We start from the raw sequence: 21,674 nt of genomic DNA on the forward strand, positions 1-21,674 counted from the left end.
TGTTTCCGGGGGTTGCAGACCGTTGGAAAGCCTAAATTGTGAAGTTCTCGTGACGACCACTAATTCGACAAGAATGTCATGGATTTTCCTTTATCCATAACATTCAATCACCATCGAATTCTTATCCTCGGCCTTGGAGTCATCTCAAGTTCGCATCATTACCTGCATTAAAAGCGTAATGACACTGACGGTACGGGGGGAGGAAAAGGGTAACAAGATTGTGCTGGCGCCATTGCCTATCCTTCTAAAAGTTGAGGTAAATTGTTCTCAGAACTCGTGGCTGCTTCAGTGGACTCTCCGTCTAGTGTTTGAGATATTCGACATTGCGAACTTCAGTTGATTATGCTGGACAATTGGAATAAATTCCACGCGTTTCCCACAAATTCGTCCTGGCAGACCCGGTTCACCGGAGCGGGGCATGAAACGACATCCATCAGCCTTCCCGTGAGTCCTCCAACTCTTAGGGAATCCAAATCATCGGTAAACCTCACAATACGCCTCCTTCGAGCTAACTGTAACGGTCGCGGTTGAGATTGTCCCATCACGTCATTATTCTTGGCACTTCACACGAGGGTAACATGACAGCGGCCGTCGGTCTTGTGTCTCCTTCCAACCACACTGGCTTCGTACAAACCCAGCAAATACCACCTTTACAGTATATGCCCGCCATATCTTCGCTATAGTTTCTCAAGGTCTGAACTTCCGCTTTCAACTGTGAAGGAAGATGGTAGTGGCTTCGGGCCAAGATTCGCCGCAACAGCAACACCAGAATGAAGGCATGTTCAATCATGCCCACAATTTTTCTGCAACAGGGAACTTCATCTATGGAAATGTAATTAGCAGTGAGAACTACTCTTTTCATATCATCAGCTTTAGGTTTACCTGTACTGGCTGAATCTTTACCAGCCACTCATAACAATCCCATTTCGAACCAATGTAAGCAATTTCATGTTTCATTACTTACATTCTTCATTACTTTTTACCAGTTATGAAAGAACTCCTGGGAGAAACAATACCTGGGGCTGCATCCAATTCTGCCGCTCGGAATCCACCCCCGCGATGTCATCCCGGAACGCGTATGGCTATCCTCGAACGTTGCCTAAACTTCATTGCTAATTGCGATGGCGAGAAAAAGATGCGATGGGTGGTTGGCGCAGCGGGAGTTGGAAAGTCGGCTATCATGCAGAACGTTGCCGAGTCTCCCAAGCTCCCGGTGACCTCCCTTGCCTCAGTGTTCTTCTCTATCAATGGACGCCATGATGGATCCAAAGCCATCATAACCCTGTCTTACCAACTTGCAGCTAGATCTGAGGTGTACCGCCAAGTCATCGAGTACGAGACCACCCGTGACCCATCGCTCCTTCAGTCGTCGATGCCCGTGCAGTTCGAAAAATTTATCATTGAACCCTTCATCCGCAACCCTCTTCTAAACTCTGCTGGTCGCGTCTTAATCATCATTGACGGCCTGGATGAGTGCAGCAGCACACACACTCAACAAGAGATTCTCCGTCTCATTTCGGATTTTTGCATAATGCATCCTTCTTCGCCCGTTGTATGGTTGATTGCCAGTCGCCCCGAAAAACACATCACCTCCTTCTTTTCGAGAGTCGACGTCACACCGGCATATGAGAAGGAGGAAATTCTTGTAGAATCCGACGAAGCTCGCGCAGATGTTGAACGATTTCTTCGCGACGAACTGAAGGAGATTAAAATGGCGTCTGATTCACTCGATTCTCACTCGGAGTGGCCCGAGGAAAGAGACTTATGGAAACTTACCGAAGCTGCAAGTGGATTATTTGCATATGCGCATACCGTCGTCAGATATATCCGCGATTCAAATGCTGAAAACCCAGTCTCACAGCTCTCTGACATCTTGAATGTCATCGATAATCATCCGATGACTGGCATACCACGAGAGGAGCATCCGATGGCTCTACTGGATGCATTGTATGCCCGGATACTGTCCAGCGTTCCTAATAAAATCATGGTAAATACCCGGAAGCTCTTATTAGCATTGGCATCAGATTGGGATTCTGCCTTGCAGCGGTCCTCTTGGCCCCTTTATACCAAAGTTAACTTCAATCTACTATGCAATTGGTTAGGTATGACGCCGGATGAAGCTTACGCCGCCATCAGTCACCTCCGTTCTGTTTTGCGTATTCCTGGACATGACGAATCCCACAGGGACAAGCTCGAACCTTTTCATAAATCGTTCATCGACTTCATATCCGACTTTACCCGATCCGCATTTTCTCCCGATATCCAGCACGAAGCTCAACAACTCGGGGCGCAGTGCGCATCCAGAATCTTAAAGGAGGCCCCCAACGGGGTTGATTTTGGTGATGGGGATTATGCACTATGGTACGGCACTTTGAGGCGCGGTCCTGGGACTGGAGACAAGATTTCGCTTACTTGGACTGTTGATGAAGAAACTACCAGCTGGAATGGCGATGAAACCAGATTGAATTTATACAAATTGGCCATTGGAGAAGCTGTAACCGGGATTAAATGTGGAGATCCCTCCTTCCAAAACGAGTTCTATGTTCGCCTTTTGACCACTCAGTTTGAGGAGTATGGTGTTATGTTTCCATCTTCCAAGTTGCGTGACTTGCTTTTTGTGAGTTCTGCATAACCTTTTCCTTCCATGATCGTGAAGCTGATTCTAACCATAAGGATGAATCTCGACGTCATGAATTCACGAGGAACGGTATACTCAAGAAAATGCCCCTGAAGGCTATTGACATTTCCACTATATCTGGTGCAGTCAAGTTGCGATTCCGCCGTCGTGCTGCAACAATGTCATTCAAGGCGACTGACATTTTCACTATACTCAATGTGATCAAGCTGTACCTCCGTCGTCCTGCTAATACAACCAAGAGGTTGTCCTATCCATGGACTTCATCTTGTGAAGTGAGTAGAATACTTACGTTTCTAACATCTGCTGAACTAGTGTCCTGTAGCATGATAGGAAAGGCGAATGGGAAGGAGGAAAGCATCAGGAGTGGACGACCACTTTCAGGTGGTATGGGGAGTCTGGATGCACTTTCTGCTATGAACGGCTTATGCACCAGTTAAAAAAATGGACTACCCGATCGCCGGATCACACTCTCCTGATCCGGGTCACTTCTGCCGGATATTGTTATGTAGAATTTCGATTTGTAAATCCGGAGGATGGTATGTCGGAGTGGACATACTGCTTTCGGTGTCGACTTGCATCGGAAGAGCGTCATCAGCAACCACGCATAACGTTTGTATAGCCTTGTAGTGCTTTTAGTGCTTGTAAGGTATTTGGTCTGTAAACAAACACTTTTTTTGCCTTTCATTTTTTTCCGAAGCTTAGAGACATTTTAAACGAGTTGAGTGATGAAACCGACCATCTGTCTTGACATGAGTCCCTGGCACGTTTTCAGGAGCGGGTGATGGCAAGCAACATTGGTTGTTGGAGTTCGAATCTCGATCGCTTGCATAGGAATCTTTTTTCATATCTATAATCTTTATTCGACGCATCTACTGGCTGAATCCTCGTTTCTAAAAACTATGAAATACTCTGTTATATGCATGTCATGGTAGTTAGCGACGGTGATGCTAGTAAGGAGGGTTTTCTAATCGTCCAAGAGTTGTATACCTGACGACCTCGATGAGGATCTCGACGGCTCCAGTCCCTATATCAGATCCTCTTCTTATCATTCCCATACACATTCCGCCCAATCATTCGCAAAAAGAGGGAAGCTGGCCAAATAACAAGAAATCCACAAACGGTCAAAGTCAGACTTCCAAAAGCCCCGATCACTTTCCTCGACCCAGAAGCCTCCAACACCCTAAACATACCCGCGAAAACTTTGTCCATCACGCTTTGTCGAAAAAATAAATGGTGATCAGCATGTTCGATAGCGAAAGGAGGTCTGACGGTTGCGTTTTTGGTGTGAATGACTCTGTTTCCGTTTTCAACAACTCCGCTATCTGATGAGAATTGTTTGTGAACCCGCTCGTATAAGTCTTTGTCTTCAACTGAACAAGCAGCTAATAGTCCAGATGTGAAGCCGTCCTCATGGAAGCCGTACTTCAAGTATGCGCCTGCGTATGAAATGGAGCGCTTATTTTGAATTTTGTACATTTCTTGCTGAGCTTTAACGGCCTACAACAGGGTGTCAGCACTCGAAACACATGGCGAAATGTACATTTCGTACCTTGTCGTCGATTACAGGATGGTCATAACTCCATCTTCCTTGTATTTTGTCCTCGTCTACTTGTATATGCGGTGGAGGGTTGAGAGTGGCAAGCACGGGACCGTATTTATCTTCAGGTATGTGCTGTAAGTCGTTCATGCCATCTGGATGATTAGGACGTCAGAAAACTTGAAAAAGTACCATGATTAAAGTGACTAACAAGTCCTAAAACGCGTCAGATGCAGTTAAATGTGGTTTAACAGAGGGCTTACAGAGAAACGCGATCTATATTGGCTTTGTGAGAACCCTCTGAAAATGCTAGGAAGTTCCAACTCGACCAAGCTCGGCGACTTCTAGGCATGAGCTGGATATTTCTAAGTTAAAGAATACATTCCAGTAGGAGACGAACGAACGCGTGTATCGCTGTGGAGTAAGACTTCGTTTTTGTTCCACTCGAAAGATTCAAGGATACGTGCTTCATCTTCTTCGAAACCATCCCCTGCTTGAAGTATTCGCAGAGCGTCATCCGAATGACAGGCAAAAATAACGTGATCGTAAAGATACTTTTCGTCGTTATCTGTAACTAGCTCAAGCGTAGGGCCAGAGTTTTTTGAGGGTACTGAGGAAACGCAGTTGATCTTACTCGACAAGTGTAGCTGGGACTCGGGTAGGCGTTGTAGAATTTGATTTACGTAGTGATGACTAGAAAAGTTTGTTATCGGCATGAAAACGCGATGATATATGGAAAAACGGACCTGCCACCACAGATGGTCATCCACTTCGGTTTACCAACCATCTGAAGGAGACTGTGGTTATACATGAATTTGATCTAGTTTTGATATGATTAGTTTGTGTTGAATAAAATAACGATATAGAGAGCATACAAGGGTATGAGCTGGGAATTCGTCGAAGCACTTATCTGGTGGAGTACTCCAGACAGCCGCAGCCATTGGCTGGCAAAGAAAATACGTCAATCAAAGGACTGACTATCCTGCTAAACAACAGACCATCAAATAATTATCTCGGAAGGCATCCGAATACCCTTCTTGATCAAGATATTGGCCAATACTGATCTCAGCGTGGTCATTTTTTGTGATTATTTGAGGGGCACAAGTGTTAAACCGCAAGACGTCGTAAAGCATTCGCCACATATTCGGATCAAAAACGCGGGCGCGCTGACAGAAAAACGCAAGTGGGTCTTTCTTCCCTGCCCATTCGAAAGTACCAGCGTCTCGAGAAACACTGAAAGACATTTCTGTCTGTAGGATACGAATGCCTTTGTTTGGTGCCAAAGCAGGATCAAGCAACAATGGCGAGGATGACTTCAGCGGTTGATCTTCATAAGGGGGATAAAGTTCGAGGAAACGTAAGAAATTGGGGTATGTCGGTGGGTTGAAAACGATCTGAAATATTGTTTATGAACGTGTTACATGCGTTTTAAAGGAAAAGATTTCAAACGCGTACAAAACCACTGTGACCGGTCTTAGTAGAATGACATTTGGATGGAATATTGGAACCTACGTATCGACGTCCACACCATCCCCTTGAAGTTGGTCTCTGGGCCGAAACCTGACCGTGTTTGCATGACCACCAGGTCTGTCGTCCGCTTCATAAAGATGCACCTCATGGTCACTGTGTTCATTCAAAAGCCAAGTTGCAGCGAGCCCCGAGACTCCGGACCCAATGACAGCAATTTTCATGGCGGACGCAGAGGACGAAGACGCGCAATGTCCAACCAACCGGTCATGGATTGTAGCTGTCAGTGGTGCACCGGTGATAAGGAGGTGGTCAATCCTTCCCACGGACAGGACTGCATTAACCTGAAACAAATTATTTATAAATGTTTGAATACACTTTCACTCGTTCCGTAGTAACGAGAGCTTGGTTATATCAGATGAGACCAGAGGGCTCTGAGTATAGACAAAATTATTACATTTTCTCCAGTCAGGAAAATTAGCTAAACATAATACTTCTAAGGTTCTGGTACTATACTGCACATGCCCGGTGAATCACGTCCCAAAAAACAGTCGAGGTAAAATCAAACCTTGTGATGGGACTGGTCATTATTATCGTTTTCACCGTGCATCACTTCCACCGGCGATTGTAACGCAGCTTCATCAAACGCGGCATTTCCGATTCCTAAAGTAAACGAACTAGAACCATCTTCCGTAAAATCATTCAGAGTTCTATTCCATAAACTGTCGAGTTGTTTCGGGGTACCGAGTTGATTGGGAGGATAACACTGATCGCTGAATTGGATCGTACTCATTATTGTTGTGCGGTCTTGATTACTCCTCGATAATGAGCGTAGATTGAGGACGAGGCGAGATACCACAGTACACAATAGTAGCTGATTGAATGGCGCTGCGATTGGCTTGATACCGGGATCGGCAAGCTATTGGCATGTCAATGAGTTCAGAGAAGATGAATTGAGGGGAGGATATACATACGAAGAAGAACAGCGCATTCATTAGATTTGCTAGAAAGATAACGAAGTAATACAAGGCTCCATCAAGAAGGAGTATCGAAATTGCCCTGTCAGTGAATGAGCCGCTTCCTCGCCTGACCCTAGATTGAGAGAATGAACAAAATACTCGCAAGATGAAGTTTGGACGTAGTAATGAAGCATGACGTACGAAGCGAGCAAGTGGCCAATGTTTTGCTTGGTACGGTAGACTGTAAGGAGAAAAATGAACGAGTCGGTAATAGCGGGCGCTATCCACATTGATGCTGTGGATTCCGGAACTATATTGGGTCATCGACAGTTGGGATTGCATAGTTGAACTTACAAAACATGGCGTCGGTGCCCGTGAAACTACAGCCTATGTATACCAGATTAGTGGAAAGTTGTGTCCATGAAAGATGATGCGCACCTACAAACCCACGGGGAAGGGGCAGAGCTAATATTCCACCTTTTAGCATTTGGTGGAACTTGGAAATTAAAGTTGAAAGAGACCTTACCGAAGCCTGTCCTCAAGCCCATGACCGATAGGATAAGTTGGCTTGTCCAGAGGAATAATAGAAAAACGAGTATTTTTTTGCTGCCCCTGTAAATCGCAACCACACGTAGAATCATAATCACTGTACGAGAGTTCTTACATCATTAAGCAAGTTTGTAACCGGTCAAGGAATAGAATACCGACGTTGTCCGACTGTAAATCATTAGGCTTAGCAACATTCTGGAACTATCAAGATTTACGTACGAGCGATGAGAGACACCGAGAATATGGCCTCAGATATAGCATATCTGGTACATCTAAAAAACCAGCATCAGTTGGCGTCATTGGGCCACTTCTATAAATATACATTTCGTCGCGAGCCGGATAGTCACCAGTCAACCAACATTATGAGTTGGGATTGAGGGTCTTAGGCTATAGGGCCCGAGATCCCCAGGCGGTGAGATCGAAGCTGGAACGCAGTCGGGTCACCCCAAAAGCGTGGGCTTCGATCACCTATGTTGGCTGACCAGGCTTCCAGTAATAAGGGTTCGGGTGGGTGGGAAATAAAAATAAAAGATGTAGAGGTGCGGAACGTATAGGACCGCACCGATAGAGTAGTAATAGTAGAAGAGATAAAATGTGACGTGTCACTCTAATCACAATTGATCAAATGGTTCACACACACGGTCGTCGCTCCGAAAAATCAGACCGCGCTCGTTCCTCGCGCGTTCTTCCACTTTCGTCGCGAGCCGGATAGTCACCAGTCAACCAACATTATGAGTTGGGATTGAGGGTCTTAGGCTATAGGGCCCGAGATCCCCAGGCGGTGAGATCGAAGCTGGAACGCAGTCGGGTCACCCCCAAACGGAGGGCACCGACACAGCCGACGCGTTCCGGGGAGAGCTCACCCCCAAAAAGAGGTGTCTGGAGTGTAAATAGATTAAAAGGACGCTTACCTACCTGGAGTAAGACATTGAGTTGCCAATGACTCATAGCAAGCCCTCACACAAGGGTAGCAAGCAAGAGTTGTCCAGAGTGAAAAACTCGCTCTAAAAAGGCCATCAAACGGGCATAAAAATGAGAGCGAAGTTTGCTCTAAAAAAGGCCATCAAGTGGGCATAGAATATGGGTGAAGACTTAGGTTCAACAAGAGCGAAGGTTGCTCCAAAAAGCCATCAGGTGGGCATAGAATGTAGGTGAAGACTTAGGTTCACCAAGAGCGTAGATTGCTCTAAAAAGCCATCAGGTGGGCATAGAACATAGGTGAAGACTTAGGTTCACCGAGAGCGTAGATTGCTCTAAAAAAGCCATCAGGTGGGCATAGAACGTAGGTGAAGACTTAGGTTCACCGAGAGCGTAGATTGCTCTAAAAAGAAGGCCATCATGTGGGCATAGGTTGTCCTCAAAGGAGAACATGAAAATAAAAGATGTAGAGGTGCGGAACGTATAGGACCGCACCGATAGAGTAGTAATAGTAGAAGAGATAAAATGTGACGTGTCACTCTAATCACAATTGATCAAATGGTTCACACACACGGTCGTCGCTCCGAAAAATCAGACCGCGCTCGTTCCTCGCGCGTTCTTCCACCACGACTAAGAAATATGTCAGTAGTGAGTTCGAAAAATATGCGAGTTTCACATACCTTGCCCTTCCAATCAGGATCGTTCAATGCTACCAAAATTCGTGAGCACAGGCAACGACTACAATGTTGAAAGACTTACAAACCGCCAATACAATGGACTGCATCAACGACACGTAGCGGATGAGAAAGAAGAGCATAGTCGCAAACGACATGGGGCGCATCCAAATCAATTCTACCTAGCATGCTTGAATGAGCTCCATTAACAGGTGGAGGTAGGCTAGCAGACCTCTTCTCCAAGTGTTAGCACTGGACGGGGCAAATCATAAGTATGGTCTATCACCCTCCACAACACAAACTCACTATAGTCATAGGCAAACATAACCATTGCTGCGATCTGAAAGTACTTTGCAGCTATCCTGAAAACCGAATTAACGAGCGGAGATGCACATTCCTATAAAGCTTACAGGTGTAGCGCAATAGTGGAGAGCTCCATGTTCGGAAATGGGGAGAAGGAAACTAGGTAGTAAATGTGGATGCCGTCACTGGTGTCGGTGACCTTTAAGCTTCTTTATATATCGTAAAGTCGCAGCCTGCCTCATCAGATCGGATCATGACGATGATTCGATGATGGGCCAGAGCTCTTTAGTGTCCGCCGGTGCCGTGAATCTGACTGGACTGTATATTTCGTTACTAGGGCTCATTTGTAATAGTGAAACGATGAAGAGCCTCTTACCCATCATTTAAAGTAAGCATCGTACTTGTGTATGGATGGTAAGAAGACAGGAAGATATATGCGCTGCGCAAGTACTATCATGTTGTGACAAAGTTGTCCTGCTCCAACTGGTGGCAGGCTCCACGCCATCTTTCTGCATCAATTCATCAGTCAAACTAAGCCAGAAATGATGGGCCACCGAACTTCGAAGTACCATCTTTTTTAAAGCCAAAGCCACAGCTTCAGAAGCTTCATCGATGGTAAATAAGACATGATCAATCCCGAGATCAACGCGTTGTTCTACTCATGTCAGGAACCTTTCTCGAGTCTCACAAGAGCCTTTTCATATTTTCTATGGTACAACTCGACTCAGGTACTGTCAACGACCTAATAATAAGCATCCCCGGCTTTTGTTCTGCTTCGCGCTAACCCTTGGCTACCCTTGGGGGCATCTGGGGGGCATAACCTTAACATTGTCCGATTACCCCGACGATACTGCAGAAGGGGAAATACTACCCGGATCCGTCCCTTACGGGGACACAGTGTCGCAGAATCAACGCAGAATGCACTAATTTGAATCAGGGTAAGATCTAATATACTTAATGTCGTAAAGCATCCACTCAAAATAGAAACAGAACGAACCAGAGGGCCGCATGATACATACATAGCTTATGAATATCTCATGACGAAAATACATCGTGAACTGGAGAAACGTTCTATGTACCCTCAGTGTTTCAGACGGTATACTAACCTAAACTTTAAACACAAGAGCTTATATATCCCTACACCAACCATGCTGTTTAACTCCGGAGTTTGCGAAACCATGCGAAACTATCGCCAAGCTCTCCTTGTCTCCTCTCTCTCACCCTGGCCACTGTAAGGGTAGATGTCATATTTTGAATTAATCCCTTGAAACTTCCTCATCGGGAAGAGTATTCAGTCCAAAGGGCTATCCAGTGGTTCTCTTTTTTCACCGATTCGAGGCCGAGTCTACATTACTTATACCCCTAGATAAATTTGGCTACTCGGGAGCAAGAAGATCACAACAGATCACAACTTCACGGGTCAATCAATGGCTTGGAGGACTGTGAAACTTAGCTAATTTGACAGCACACTACTGCCATCAGAATTTCGTTCGACGAGTACTCCATCGTAGCGGCGCTCACGCACCGGTCCCCGACTCTCTATGCTTGATTTAATAACTTAAGTTGCAGATGCCAGCTCAAAGAACGTCAAGTCAGAGCTCGCTCTCCTTAGAGTGCTGCTACGATTTTGGTTGCGTGAAAGCATGAAGGCACTGTAAGTCTATGCCTATAGGATTTTTTTTACTCAGTTGGCAAGTGAAAAGTCACATATATTCAGTAAGTGTAGGGCGGCTCAGAGAGTATAACACACCAGGGCAAATCAGCGTTGTGCCGTTCATGCACCGTCTATGAACCGCTTCAGCGGTTCATAGACTCGGTGCATGAACGGGCCGGAACAGCGCTGATGTGCATAAACTTACCGCTGATGGGAGCTGTGATAACTCATGGCTCCGCGGCTTGATCAGTAAATTCGAGGATTGGAGCAGGTAGACTATTGAAATAGTCACCAACGATCAGATTTACCTGGAAATAGCACTTAGATAGGTTAATAAATGCTTCAACATTACTTGGTTAGTCTTGGTGTGCGAAACAGTCAAGCACGAAGATATACAGACACTTGGCTGCAAGGCCTTCTTTACTCTTCGATACTCTCCCGGCGTGTCTGCAATAACAGCAGCAACCCTTCCTTTATATTTGTACTCAATCATATGAATATTTAACACCCTCCAGAATTTTCAAAAAATACCTCAGCTGAGCGCATTCACGAGATGTATTGTGTAAGTATTTAAAATGTGTTATCCTCTTTTAAATTTCAGTGGTAATAGTCCCACCACTATACGCGCTCTGATCTCAGCTCTAGAGACTCTAAAATAAAGGACTTTGCACTTGCGCGAAGCGGCCTGAAACCTAAGTTACATAATATTCGCTTATGCAACTGACCCATAGAGATCTTCTCACGCATGCCATCACTTTGTGGAGCTTTTCTTTCCCACGTGCATTGCAAAAAGCAGGGTTTGATGCACGTTTCGTTCCAACAGAACCCTCCCTTGCTTTGCAAGAGTCGGGGATTACTTACAGATGAGGACACGACTCAATGTTCCCATCGGCTTTTCACATTCGTCAGGATCTTGATGCAATCTTTATCGGCCCAATTGCGTCCAATTCCTCAACGCAGTTCATCGTGAACCAGATGGACACTGGCCAAGCATCAGCAAAGGTTGGGAGAGCGCCTTGAGGTGTAGGACCTGAGATGCCTAGGCGGTGAGATTGAAGCTAAAACGCAGTCGGGCCACCCCAAAGGTGCGATCTTGAGTTGGTTATCCAGGCTTCCAGTAGGTTTTGGGTGAGTGAAAATTAAAAAAACAGGAGGTAGAGTAAGAAAAGAACCTGTGACGTGTTGTTACTGATCTATACGGACATCACTCCCGGGCCGAAAGCTCAGACCACCCTCGTTCCACGAAAACCAAACTGGTTGCGAAACATCTCCGTGATATACAAAGAATTTTGTATGTCTTATCAGCAAATCGTCCGTCAAGCATATTTACTACTGCGACAATATCATCAAGGTCAGCCCTATTGAACTCTTCTCAGCAGTTCGGACCGACGACTCATAGGGACTGCCCTTGCTTATCAAAAGTCATCACTACTGTGACCGATTTATCCTTTTTGCCCTCCTTTCCTTCACCTGATCATGAACATATTAGCGTTACTATTCTATGGCCATTATGCCATCCACATGCAAATAATATTATATCTTAACGCCCGCCCATATAATTTCTATCAGACGCCTACCCACAATCGACTTCAATTCCTCTCTCAATCCCGGTGTCCAATCTTTTTGGTGACAGCCTGAATAGTCGTGAAACTCGAGGTGGAGATGTAGTGCCTCATCGCTCCACCAGTTCTTCAACGAATCCAGAAGGATACGAGGCCCCATTCGAAGTGGGTCGGAATACAACGATATGGATTTGAGAGCGGGCAGATGAAGAGGCCTAAGATTGTTGCATTCATCATCCAATGGTGATAGTGCACGAATGGCGCTCATTAAGGGTGTAAAATACTTAGAGTCGAATTTCAGGTCTCTGAGCTTAGGAAATGTTGACCTGCAAAGCTGATACAGACCTTCATAGTCTGACGTTGTTGAATGCATGCGTATGGTGAGAGATGTAAGAGTTGCCGATACACTGCGGCAGAACGGAACAATATCGAGAGAGCATTCGGAGTCGTAATCAAGACGAAGGAATTCGAGCGAGGGCAGTAGGAGGTGTAGGACGGATGAGCTCATGACAATAGCATTCATGGGGCCTGTATCCAGTCGCCTAAGATGGTTAAGAATGAGAGGTTTGGTGAAAGGAGGATCATCTAACTCCTTTCTGACGTCCACAGAGCACTCCACGAGGTTTGGACATTAATAAAGAAGCGACACGAACACCTTTTGCGGCACTCTGCTGAGTTCTAAGTATTGCACAAATGGAGGAACAATAATTGGAAATTTCAGCGTAGCTGGAGCTGGAGCATATATGCGGAGTCGGGTCACAGTATCCAGTGTCCCAAAATCAAAATCACGAGCGGACAATGCTTCTATTTCATATCCGCATGAGATAAGCAATGTCTCGATCATGGGAAAGGAGGTGCGGTTGAGTTTGGATATCCGAGATGATTCATAAGATAACGCATGGAAAGCCTTGACTTTCCGCGTCACATCGAGAGTAAGGAGAGTTTCGATATATTCAAAGCCATCCCTGCCACTACATACACAGATGGTGACGTCCTGTGCACGGGCAATACAATGCTGAAGCAAAGACGAGACGTCGCTAATTGGATGGGATTTGGTTATGTGCAGCGGTATCATTTTCCATAATTCTGGCGTACCAAGGGCAACACAGCGGAAATAAGATGACACGGAGCTCAGGACCAAAGCTTGCCGAAGACAATCCCAGTAATCATCAAATCTCGGACTGTAGCTTTTTGGATCGACGACTAGCTGGAATATGAATGACAAGACCTCGATAGGAAAGGCGTGGATCGGCGAGAGTAAATTGTGCAGCTTTGAAGAGTGGTGATGGAGGGTATATCGCAATGTGTTCAACTCGGAAAGATGGCGATCGAGTGAGCTGAGTTGCGCGTTGAGGTGGGTGAGTTCTGCCTGATCGCTTGCAAAAACATAGGGTGCAGTGATTAAGCGAAGATAGTCGCATTGGGGGGAATTGACTGCGGACGCCATAGGTCCGAAGGTGGTGTTGTCGATGTCAAGTTTCAAAATGAAGGCTAAGTGGAACACCCGGCGTGGGGTCGGTGTGTCAGTTTGCCCTTGTGTGGCCACGACAAATGTACGCGAAAATAATAGCAAGTGGACCATCCTATAGCTACAAATGAGCTACTCGAATATTCAAGAAATGTGATAAAGGGAAAGAATTTGGATGAAGTGAATTTTTTGACCTACGCGCCGAGCACATTCTGTTCCAAATTATGAGTCTATCACTGCTACTGCGACCGATTGCCTATTTCGCTCTGTTCCTCCTATGCATCACATGAAAGTTTCTGCGCTATTGCTCTATGGACAATTTGCAACGAGCCGCCCAACATATTATATCTTACCATCGCCCCAGCTAATCTCTATCTGACGGTTACCCACGATCAAACTCAACTCCTCTTTCAATGCTGGCGTCCAATCTTCAACACTGTTCATAACGCATTGAAGCTCGAGGTGCAGACGTAGTGCCTCGTCGCTCCACCAGTTCTTCAATAAATCCAAAATGATACGGGGTTCAACTACGGTCGAGGAGGAACGTAATGTTATGGATTCGAGAGCGGGGAGATGAAGAGGCTTGGAATTGTAGTGTTCACCGGCCAGCGGTGACAGTGCACGAATGGCGTCCAGTACGCGTTCAAGATACACAGAGTCAATTTTCAGGACTCTGAGTTTAGGAAACGTTGACCTGCAAAGCTGATACAGACCTTCATAGTCTAACGTTCCTGAATGCGTAAATATTGTAAGGGATGTAAGGGATGTGGACACACTGCAACAGAACGGAACGATATCGAAATAGCGTTGGGTGAGGCAGAGGAATTCGAGTGAGGGTAGTTGGAGGTGTTGGAGGGATGAGCTCTTGGTAATAGCGTACACAGTGTTGGTATCCAGTCGCTTGAGATATTTAAGAATGAGAGGCTTGGAGAAAGGACGATATAACCCCCCCTCAACACTTGCAGAGCACTCCACGAGGTTTGGACACTGGTAAAGAAGCGACACGAATTCCCCGAGCGACACTCTGTCGATGTATAGATATTGCACGGATGGAGGAACGGTAATTGACAAATGATCGGAGCCCGGCATGTGGAGTCGGGTCAAGTTATTCAGTGCGCTAAAATCAAAAACGGGCCAGCGTCTTTGTGGTGTTTTGTATGTTATGATCAAGGTCTCGATCATTTGAAAGGAGGTGCTGTTGAAATTCGAAATCCACAGCGATGCATGATTCGAGGTCCACAATTCGAATTTCTTGACTTTCCGCATCGTATCCGGAGTGAAGAGAGTCTTGATAACAGAACGTACATCTTCTCCACATTTATTGTGGTACTTGTCAGATACACAAACGGTGACGTTCGAAGCATAGGCGATACAGTGCTGAAGCAAAGACAAGTTGTCAATTGCTTTGTGTTCAGCTACGCGCAGTGGTATCCTATTCCATAATTCTGGTGTGCCAAAGGCAACGTGGCGAAAATGAGATGACACGGAGCTCAAGACCAAAGCTCGTCGAATGAATTGCTGATCACAGTGAAAGCTCGAACTGTAGCTTTCTGGACCGACGACTAGCTGGAATATGTATGTCAAGACCTCGAAAGGAAAGGTGTAAATTGGCAAGAGCTGATTTTGCAGCTGTACGGTGCGACGATGGAGGGTACTTCGCAACGTGTTCAACTCGGCGATATGGCGATCGAGCGAGCGGAGTTGCTCGTTGACGTGGACGAACTCTGCCTGTTCGCTCGCAAAGACATTTGGGGCTGTGATTGAGCGAAGATGGTCGCATTGGGGGAAATTGACTGCGGATGCCATAGGCTCGACGAGTGTTGTGGGCGTTGGGAGCGAAGCCCTGATCAAAATTTGATGGGCCCTGACCGTCTCCTATGTACGTCCCTGAAATATCAACGTGTGCATCGCTTTCTTTGAGACTTATCCAGAGCTGTAACATCATCGGAAGATCTTCCGCTCCTACCGCCCTCCTCCAGTCTCACTGCCGCTACCGACTTTTTCGTTACAATATTCAGTACAAACCGCATCTCGAAAACCAACAGCCACAAGCAGCCTTCTAGGCCTCTCCTCTATCTGCTGTTTGGCCCATTCCTCACCCTCCCTTAGCCCTCTTATCCAAAAATATCAATAAGTAACATTTCCTTTATATACCAACAATTTTGTTTATTTAATCAGCGCATTGTCTGTCCAAAGTCCAAACGTATTTACGAAGAAGAGGATGATAACAGTGTCAGATACTACTAGAAAGAAGGTTCAAGAAAAAATAAGTTCGGTTTTCAAACATGAGTTTCCCTGCTCTGGCTTGTTCCGACATTATCCACGTCTTCCCTAAAGGGAGAAATGCAACGCTCGGTGGAGGATGATCAAAACAGTCTGATAGAATTTAACTATTTCAGCGCCTTTTCTCAGTTAAGTGACCCCCGCCGAAAGATAGGTACGAATCGGTATCGGTACTCACAGCAATGCAAGTGTGACATCTCCATGGACCTTGGCGGTCAACCTTATATCCACATCCAAGTTCAAATCCAATCTCAATTTCAACGGTTTATCCGATCCTCCACCAACCGCGCCTGTAACGGCACCAGCAGTATCGCCAACGGCTTCAACGGCGCCTCCCGCCGTATCGGCCACTTCTTTTCCTGTATCCTCTATTTCGTCTACGACGGGAAGACCGCTTTGTCGTTTCTGTTTTTTGTTTTTACGTTTACGACGTTTGTCACCGCTGGGTGGAATTTCTTCAGGACCGGCATCACTTATGGTACTGGCAACCGAGGGACTGCGACGACTGCGACTACGTCCACGGTTTCGTGACCTGGATGCTTTGCGTTGGGATTGAGATTGCTGTGGTTTTACTGGTGAATCAGAAGATGTATCCGACATGATAGAATGACAGTGAGATTAAATGCAATCAAAAGGTCGGTGATGGTAGATGAGAGAAACGCCGTATGTGAACAAAACAAGGATGAGTGCCTTATATATTGGGGGCTCGACCCACAGTGACGTTTTCAAGTTGCCGACCTCCACAGAGCCGTAGTATCATCGCTATTTTTGCGCATCAGCAAACCTCCGAAAGGGAGTGATGGGTTCAACCACGGCGTGGAAAAATCTTCCGCTCCTCCCATCAAGTTCCTCCAATCTCACAGGTACCAACTTCTTCGTTGTAATATTCAACCCAAATTGCATGTCCAAAACCCGCATCACACGCGGTCTAGAAGGTCCCTCCAATATCTGCTTGTTCGGTCACTTCCTCTCTTTCGAAATCATGATTTATTCAGTAACACTTCCGCTAGAATATGCCAACAATTTTGTATATCTAGTCAGCGCATTGCCTGTCCAAACATATTTGCGAAGCAGAGGACTATTACAGCGTCAGACCCTCTTGAGTAAAAATCGGAGAAGATACATGGTAGCGAGAATTCAAAAATTTCCGCTTTTCAAACAGAATTTCCCTGCTCTGACTTTCTCCGACAGGATCCGCGTCCTCACTAAGGAAGAGATGCAACGCTCGGCGGAAGATTATCAAAGCATTCTGATAGAGATTTAACTATTTCAGCGCCTTGTCTCAGTTAAGCAAATCCCCGCCGAAGGATAAGTACGAATTCATATGGTACTCACAGCAAAGTAAGCGTTACATCTCCATGTACCTTGGCGGTTAACCTTATATCTACATCCAGGTTCAAATCCAATCTCAATTTCAGCGGTTTATCCGATCCTCCACCAACCGCATTTGTGACGGCACCAGCAGTATTACCGACGGCTTGAACAGCGCCTCCCGCTGTATCGGCCAATTCTTTTCCAGTAGCCTCTACTTCGTCTACTACGGGAAGAGCGTTTTGTTGTTGCTTATTCTTGTTTTTACGTTTACGACGTTTGTCACCGCTGGAGGGAACTTCTTCAGGACCGGCATCACTTATGGTACTGGCTACCGAGGAATTGCGACGAGCACGACTACGTCCACGGTTTCGTGACCTGGATGCATTGCGCTGGGGTTGCGATTGCTGTGGTTTAATCGATGGATCAGAAGATGTATCCGACATGATAGTAGAATGTAAATGAGCCTAGATGTAATAAAATGTCGATGATGATAGTGGAAAGAAACACGGTATGTGAGTAAAACATAAATGAGTGCCTTATAAATTGGGGGCTCGTACTAAGGATAGTACCCACAGTGACGTTTTCAAGTTGCCGACCTCCACAGGTCCCTTGTCAGGGGTCCGGCCGGTCCGGGCCGTATCATCGCTATGTTGCGCTCCTCCCACCCTTCCTCCAGTCTCACTGGTACCAAATTCTTCTTTACAATATTCAATTCAAATAGCATGGTCAAAATCCACGGTCACACGCGGTCTAGGAGACCTCTGCTGTTCGGCCTCTTCCACTCTTCAAAATTATATTTATTGAGTAACATTTCCGTTAGCATATACCAATAATTTTGTATATCTAGTCAGCGCATTGTCTGTCCAAACATATTTGCGAAGCAGAGGACTATAACAGTGTCAGACCCTCTTGAAAAAAAAATCGAAGGAAATACATGGTAGCGAAAATTGGAAGGTGTTCGGTTTTCAAAAGTGAAATTTCCTGCTCTGACCTGCTCCGACAAGATCCGCGTTTTCACGGAAGGGAAGAAATGCAACGCTCGGCGGAAGGCGATCAAAGCATTCTGATAGAGATTTAACTATTTCAGCGCCTTGTCTCAGTTAAGCGACCCCCGCCGAAAAATATGGTACATGAATAAGATCGGGTACTCACAGTAATGAGAGCGTTATGTCTCCATGAACTTTGGCCGTCAACCTTATATCCGCATCCAAGTTCAAATCCAATCTCAACTTCAACGGTTTATCCGATCCTCCACCACTTGGATTGGCCGCCTGAGTGACAGCACCAGCAGTATCACCGACGGCTTGAACGGCACCTCCCGCTGTTTCGACTACTTCTCTTCCAGTAGCCTCTACTTCGTCTACTACGGGAAGAGCATTTTGTTGTTGCCGTTTTTTGTTCTTGCGCTTACGACGCTTGTCACCGTTGGGAAGTACTTCTTCAGGACCTGCATCGCTAATGGTACTGGCTACCGAGGGACTGCGACGTGTACGACTGCGTCCACGGTTTCGTGACTGGGATGTTCCGCGCTGGGGTTGCGGTTGGAGCTGAGGCTGTGATTCTACTGGTGAATCCGAACGCGATTGCTGCTTAGCAGGCGACGCCGGAGGCTGAATTTGCTGTTTTCGTGATCCTATCGAAGGTACGGGAGAAGGGCCACGAGATTCATCAGATGATGTGCCCGACATAGGTGTAACGAGATTAGTTGCAGCAAGTGAAAGAAACGCGAAACGCGATAGGTGAGCAAAACAGGAATAAGTGTCTTATATAGTAACTGGGGCTCGTAGACTGGTACCCACAGTGACGTTAGCCGACCCCCACAATTCACTCGGTCTAAACCCAAAATAGACCCTTCGAAGCGTATACGGATGAAAAGGTGTCTAAAAAAGGCAAGATTTGGACCAACAATATAACGTACATCATCTCATGCCACCATACCTGTAGTCTTAACCTTTGCGCATGAGCAAACGATTGTAGATGGTTGATACTAAGCCATGGCAATCTTTGGCAGAACGATCCTGATCCGCTCGATCTATCCCGTCATTGGAGATCACATCTCCAGGGGACGATCGTATTGTCTGAAATTTCTTTCCAATGACGCGCAAAAAAGTACAGCGTATAAAAATTCGCGACACACGAAAAAGCACCACAGAAACTCGCTAGCATGTCTAACATATCGCCACCGCAACAACCACCGACTGCCGGATCCCAAAGTCCCGTTCCAGCTGGAGCAGACGTTCAGCCTGCTCCTACTACGCAAGACGATAAGTCTCAGGCCGGGGATAAAGAAAAAGAGGATAACGTGGACGATATATTGGCAAACCGCATGGCGCAGATTGTCGAAGACGCCAATGAGCAATTGATTCCCATTTGTGAAAAGATTCGTAAAGTGAGATTTTTATTTATCAGCAATTCTGGTCATTGAAATTGTAACCTCACCTCGTTGAATAGCACTTTGACAATTTGGAGGCTCAGAAGGAGGAAGATCGCGATGAAGAAGAGTTGATCAAACAAGTCAAACCTCTCATCGAGCAAGCCGACAAACTTCTGAACGAGACGAATGGAGCCATACGCGGTTTGGATGAGAACAAAGAAATCACGAGTAGAATCAAGATACGCACGCTGGATCATTCTGCGACACCCGCCGAACAGCGTCTCGCCGAAGCATTGAAAGTAGTAAGTCACGAGAACTCACAAAGTTGCAAACAAATCACTTACGGTTGACTTTTAAAGTTGGTTGAGAATGTCCAAGGCACAATAGATTGGGCCAAGGAAAAACTGCAGTCGTTCCCCAAGGCACAGAGGGATCTCGGTCCATTACTCGATGCGTTGGGCCGTAAGTTTTGTGATCATGTTCCGACCATTGCCTTGGTGTTCTTAACAGCGACTACACAGAACCGATAACTCAAATCGTCGGAGGCGTCGGCCTCCTTCTCGCTGGAGTCCTCAACCTACTCGGTAATCTCGTAAGTTTGAACGAATTTTTTTTTACTTAACACGGCCTCACTTCTTCCGCTAGTTGAGTGGTTTGGGTCTCGATAGTCTCTTGAAAGGCGTCATCGCCGCAACCGTGAGCTAAAAATATCACTTACGAACCGAATTCAATCTTGACGTAACATTTCTCAGGGCCTTGACAAGATTTACAAAGGTTTGGGCCTCGAAAAGTGGCTCAAAGGCGAGAAGTCCAAGAATTAAAGCGTAGAAGTGTAAGGGTCTCTATAAAATTTACTGTATTACTTTTATAAATGTATTATATATCGAGTAAGTATTCATAATGTAACTTAGCTGGCTATGCTTAATGGCCTATTTCTCGATGTTCCTTGAGGTTTTAATGGCGTTCGAACAAGTTTCTCATCGATCGACCTCGGCGTAATTAAATTCTCAGACGAGGACCATAAATCAAATTGACGCCGCATCAGCCTAGACATCTTGCATCTACCACAATCTGAATATCTGCTCAGAGACAATCACCTAGACCCTCGTTAGCCATTGAGTATAAAGGTAATAATTAAGAAAACGAGAAAACGCACGTCGGTCTTTCATACATATTCCCCAGGCGCGATCCACCAAGCGCATCATCATCATAACCTTCAGTGGAAGAACGCGCGAGGAACGAGCGCGGTCTGATTTTTCGGAGCGAAGACCGTGTGTGTGAACCATATGATCAATTGTGATTAGAGTGACACGTCACATTTTATCTCTTCTACTATTACTACTCTATCGGTGCGGTCCTATACGTTCCGCACCTCTACATCTTTTATTTTTATTTCCCACCCACCCGAACCCTTATTACTGGAAGCCCGGTCAGCCAACATAGGTGATCGAAGCCCACGCTTTTGGGGTGACCCGACTGCGTTCCAGCTTCGATCTCACCGCCTGGGGATCTCGGGCCCTATAGCCTAAGACCCTCAATCCCAACTCATAATGTTGGTTGACTGGTGACTATCCGGCTCGCGACGAAAATAACCAACCTCCTCAATCAACCTAGGTACTCCCAATTCAAGTTTTTTCATCGTTCGACCTCGGCGTAATTTAATTCTCAGCCGAGAGACCATAAATCAAACTGACGCCGCATCAGCCTAGACACCTTGCATCTACCACAATCTGAATATCTGCCCAGAGCAATCCCTAGCCATTGAGTATAAAGGTAATAATTAAGAAAACGAGAAAACGCACATCGGTCTTTCATACATAATCCCCAGGCACAAGCCACCAAGCGCATCATCATAACCTTCAACCTTCAATAACCAACCTCCTCAATCAACTTAGGTACTCCCATTTCCCCAAACATCACACACACAATAAACCAAATAAAATAAAAAATCAACTCAAAAAACTATATCAAGGT

General features: G+C 45.9%; 10 protein-coding genes across 10 annotated transcripts in view; 2 read left to right on the top strand and 8 right to left on the bottom strand.

Moving 5' to 3' along the window:
* Positions 1-1,018: 1,018 nt before the first annotated feature.
* Positions 1,019-1,981, top strand: AGABI2DRAFT_220536 (hypothetical protein; the record flags this gene model as incomplete). The annotated part of the gene is made up of 1 exon (XM_006460427.1): positions 1,019-1,981. A coding segment is annotated over exon 1 (903 nt), but the record flags the coding sequence as incomplete, so codon positions are not given.
* Positions 1,982-2,980: 999 nt separating this feature from the next.
* AGABI2DRAFT_192188 (hypothetical protein) lies at positions 2,981-3,321 on the bottom strand. Its single transcript, XM_006460428.1, has one exon. The coding sequence runs from the start codon at positions 3,228-3,230 to the stop codon at positions 3,072-3,074; it is 159 nt and encodes a 52-aa protein (XP_006460491.1). The 5' UTR covers positions 3,231-3,321; the 3' UTR covers positions 2,981-3,071.
* A 163-nt stretch (positions 3,322-3,484) lies between these two features.
* Positions 3,485-5,929, bottom strand: AGABI2DRAFT_203560 (hypothetical protein). The gene is made up of 10 exons (XM_006460429.1): positions 5,688-5,929; positions 5,631-5,637; positions 5,174-5,569; positions 5,051-5,119; positions 4,922-4,995; positions 4,580-4,868; positions 4,439-4,530; positions 4,387-4,391; positions 4,188-4,330; positions 3,485-4,135 (listed from the first exon to the last, which is right to left on the bottom strand). Exons 1-10 carry the CDS (start codon positions 5,864-5,866, stop codon positions 3,668-3,670), a joined length of 1,722 nt encoding a protein of 573 aa, XP_006460492.1. The 5' UTR covers positions 5,867-5,929; the 3' UTR covers positions 3,485-3,667.
* Positions 5,930-6,085: 156 nt separating this feature from the next.
* Positions 6,086-8,150, bottom strand: AGABI2DRAFT_192191 (hypothetical protein; the record flags this gene model as incomplete). The annotated part of the gene is made up of 10 exons (XM_006460430.1): positions 8,066-8,150; positions 7,370-7,422; positions 7,310-7,318; positions 7,128-7,247; positions 7,040-7,066; positions 6,956-6,988; positions 6,803-6,896; positions 6,617-6,734; positions 6,211-6,561; positions 6,086-6,157 (listed from the first exon to the last, which is right to left on the bottom strand). Coding segments are annotated over exons 1-10 (891 nt in total), but the record flags the coding sequence as incomplete, so codon positions are not given.
* Positions 8,151-8,499: 349 nt separating this feature from the next.
* Positions 8,500-9,221, bottom strand: AGABI2DRAFT_135682 (hypothetical protein). The gene is made up of 6 exons (XM_006460431.1): positions 9,153-9,221; positions 9,049-9,104; positions 8,975-8,994; positions 8,828-8,924; positions 8,749-8,777; positions 8,500-8,698 (listed from the first exon to the last, which is right to left on the bottom strand). The coding sequence occupies exons 1-6, from the start codon at positions 9,179-9,181 to the stop codon at positions 8,660-8,662; spliced, it is 270 nt and encodes an 89-aa protein (XP_006460494.1). The 5' UTR covers positions 9,182-9,221; the 3' UTR covers positions 8,500-8,659.
* Positions 9,222-16,189: 6,968 nt separating this feature from the next.
* On the bottom strand, positions 16,190-16,438 carry AGABI2DRAFT_46023 (hypothetical protein; the record flags this gene model as incomplete). The annotated part of the gene is made up of 1 exon (XM_006459662.1): positions 16,190-16,438. A coding segment is annotated over one exon (249 nt), but the record flags the coding sequence as incomplete, so codon positions are not given.
* Positions 16,439-17,093: 655 nt separating this feature from the next.
* AGABI2DRAFT_178034 (hypothetical protein) lies at positions 17,094-17,769 on the bottom strand (the record flags this gene model as incomplete). Its single annotated transcript, XM_006460432.1, has 2 exons — positions 17,094-17,217; positions 17,348-17,769. The coding sequence occupies 2 exons, from the start codon at positions 17,767-17,769 to the stop codon at positions 17,094-17,096; spliced, it is 546 nt and encodes a 181-aa protein (XP_006460495.1).
* A 705-nt stretch (positions 17,770-18,474) lies between these two features.
* AGABI2DRAFT_117440 (hypothetical protein) lies at positions 18,475-19,014 on the bottom strand (the record flags this gene model as incomplete). The annotated part of the gene is made up of 1 exon (XM_006460433.1): positions 18,475-19,014. One exon carries the CDS (start codon positions 19,012-19,014, stop codon positions 18,475-18,477), a length of 540 nt encoding a protein of 179 aa, XP_006460496.1.
* A 476-nt stretch (positions 19,015-19,490) lies between these two features.
* On the top strand, positions 19,491-20,521 carry AGABI2DRAFT_117441 (hypothetical protein; the record flags this gene model as incomplete). Its single annotated transcript, XM_006460434.1, has 6 exons — positions 19,491-19,715; positions 19,778-20,002; positions 20,060-20,162; positions 20,222-20,292; positions 20,346-20,396; positions 20,453-20,521. The coding sequence occupies 6 exons, from the start codon at positions 19,491-19,493 to the stop codon at positions 20,519-20,521; spliced, it is 744 nt and encodes a 247-aa protein (XP_006460497.1).
* An 844-nt stretch (positions 20,522-21,365) lies between these two features.
* AGABI2DRAFT_178035 (hypothetical protein) overlaps positions 21,366-21,674 on the bottom strand; it is a gene marked incomplete at its 3' end in the record, with an annotated part of 4,139 nt that continues 3,830 nt past the window's right edge. The window contains exon 7 of the mRNA XM_006460435.1: positions 21,366-21,454. Within this exon, the coding sequence (XP_006460498.1) occupies positions 21,366-21,454 (89 nt within the window). The remainder of the gene's footprint in view (positions 21,455-21,674) is intronic.

This window comes from Agaricus bisporus (genome assembly GCF_000300575.1).
Source record: "Agaricus bisporus var. bisporus H97 unplaced genomic scaffold AGABI2scaffold_4, whole genome shotgun sequence".
NCBI lineage: Eukaryota > Fungi > Basidiomycota > Agaricomycetes > Agaricales > Agaricaceae > Agaricus > Agaricus bisporus.

Coding starts and splice junctions, on each gene's coding strand:
- AGABI2DRAFT_192188 (XM_006460428.1), bottom strand. CDS start 3,230: ATGACGCTCTTCCGATGCAAGTCGACACCGAAAGCAGTATGTCCACTC.
- AGABI2DRAFT_203560 (XM_006460429.1), bottom strand. CDS start 5,866: ATGAAAATTGCTGTCATTGGGTCCGGAGTCTCGGGGCTCGCTGCAACT. Junction 4,996..5,050: donor AATTCCCAGCTCATACCCTT/GTATGCTCTCTA, acceptor TATCAAAACTAG/ATCAAATTCATGTATAACCA. Junction 4,869..4,921: donor ATGACCATCTGTGGTGGCAG/GTCCGTTTTTCC, acceptor AAACTTTTCTAG/TCATCACTACGTAAATCAAA.
- AGABI2DRAFT_135682 (XM_006460431.1), bottom strand. CDS start 9,181: ATGGAGCTCTCCACTATTGCGCTACACCT. Junction 8,995..9,048: donor TATGTTTGCCTATGACTATA/GTGAGTTTGTGT, acceptor TGCCCCGTCCAG/TGCTAACACTTGGAGAAGAG. Junction 8,699..8,748: donor ATCCTGATTGGAAGGGCAAG/GTATGTGAAACT, acceptor CATATTTCTTAG/TCGTGGTGGAAGAACGCGCG.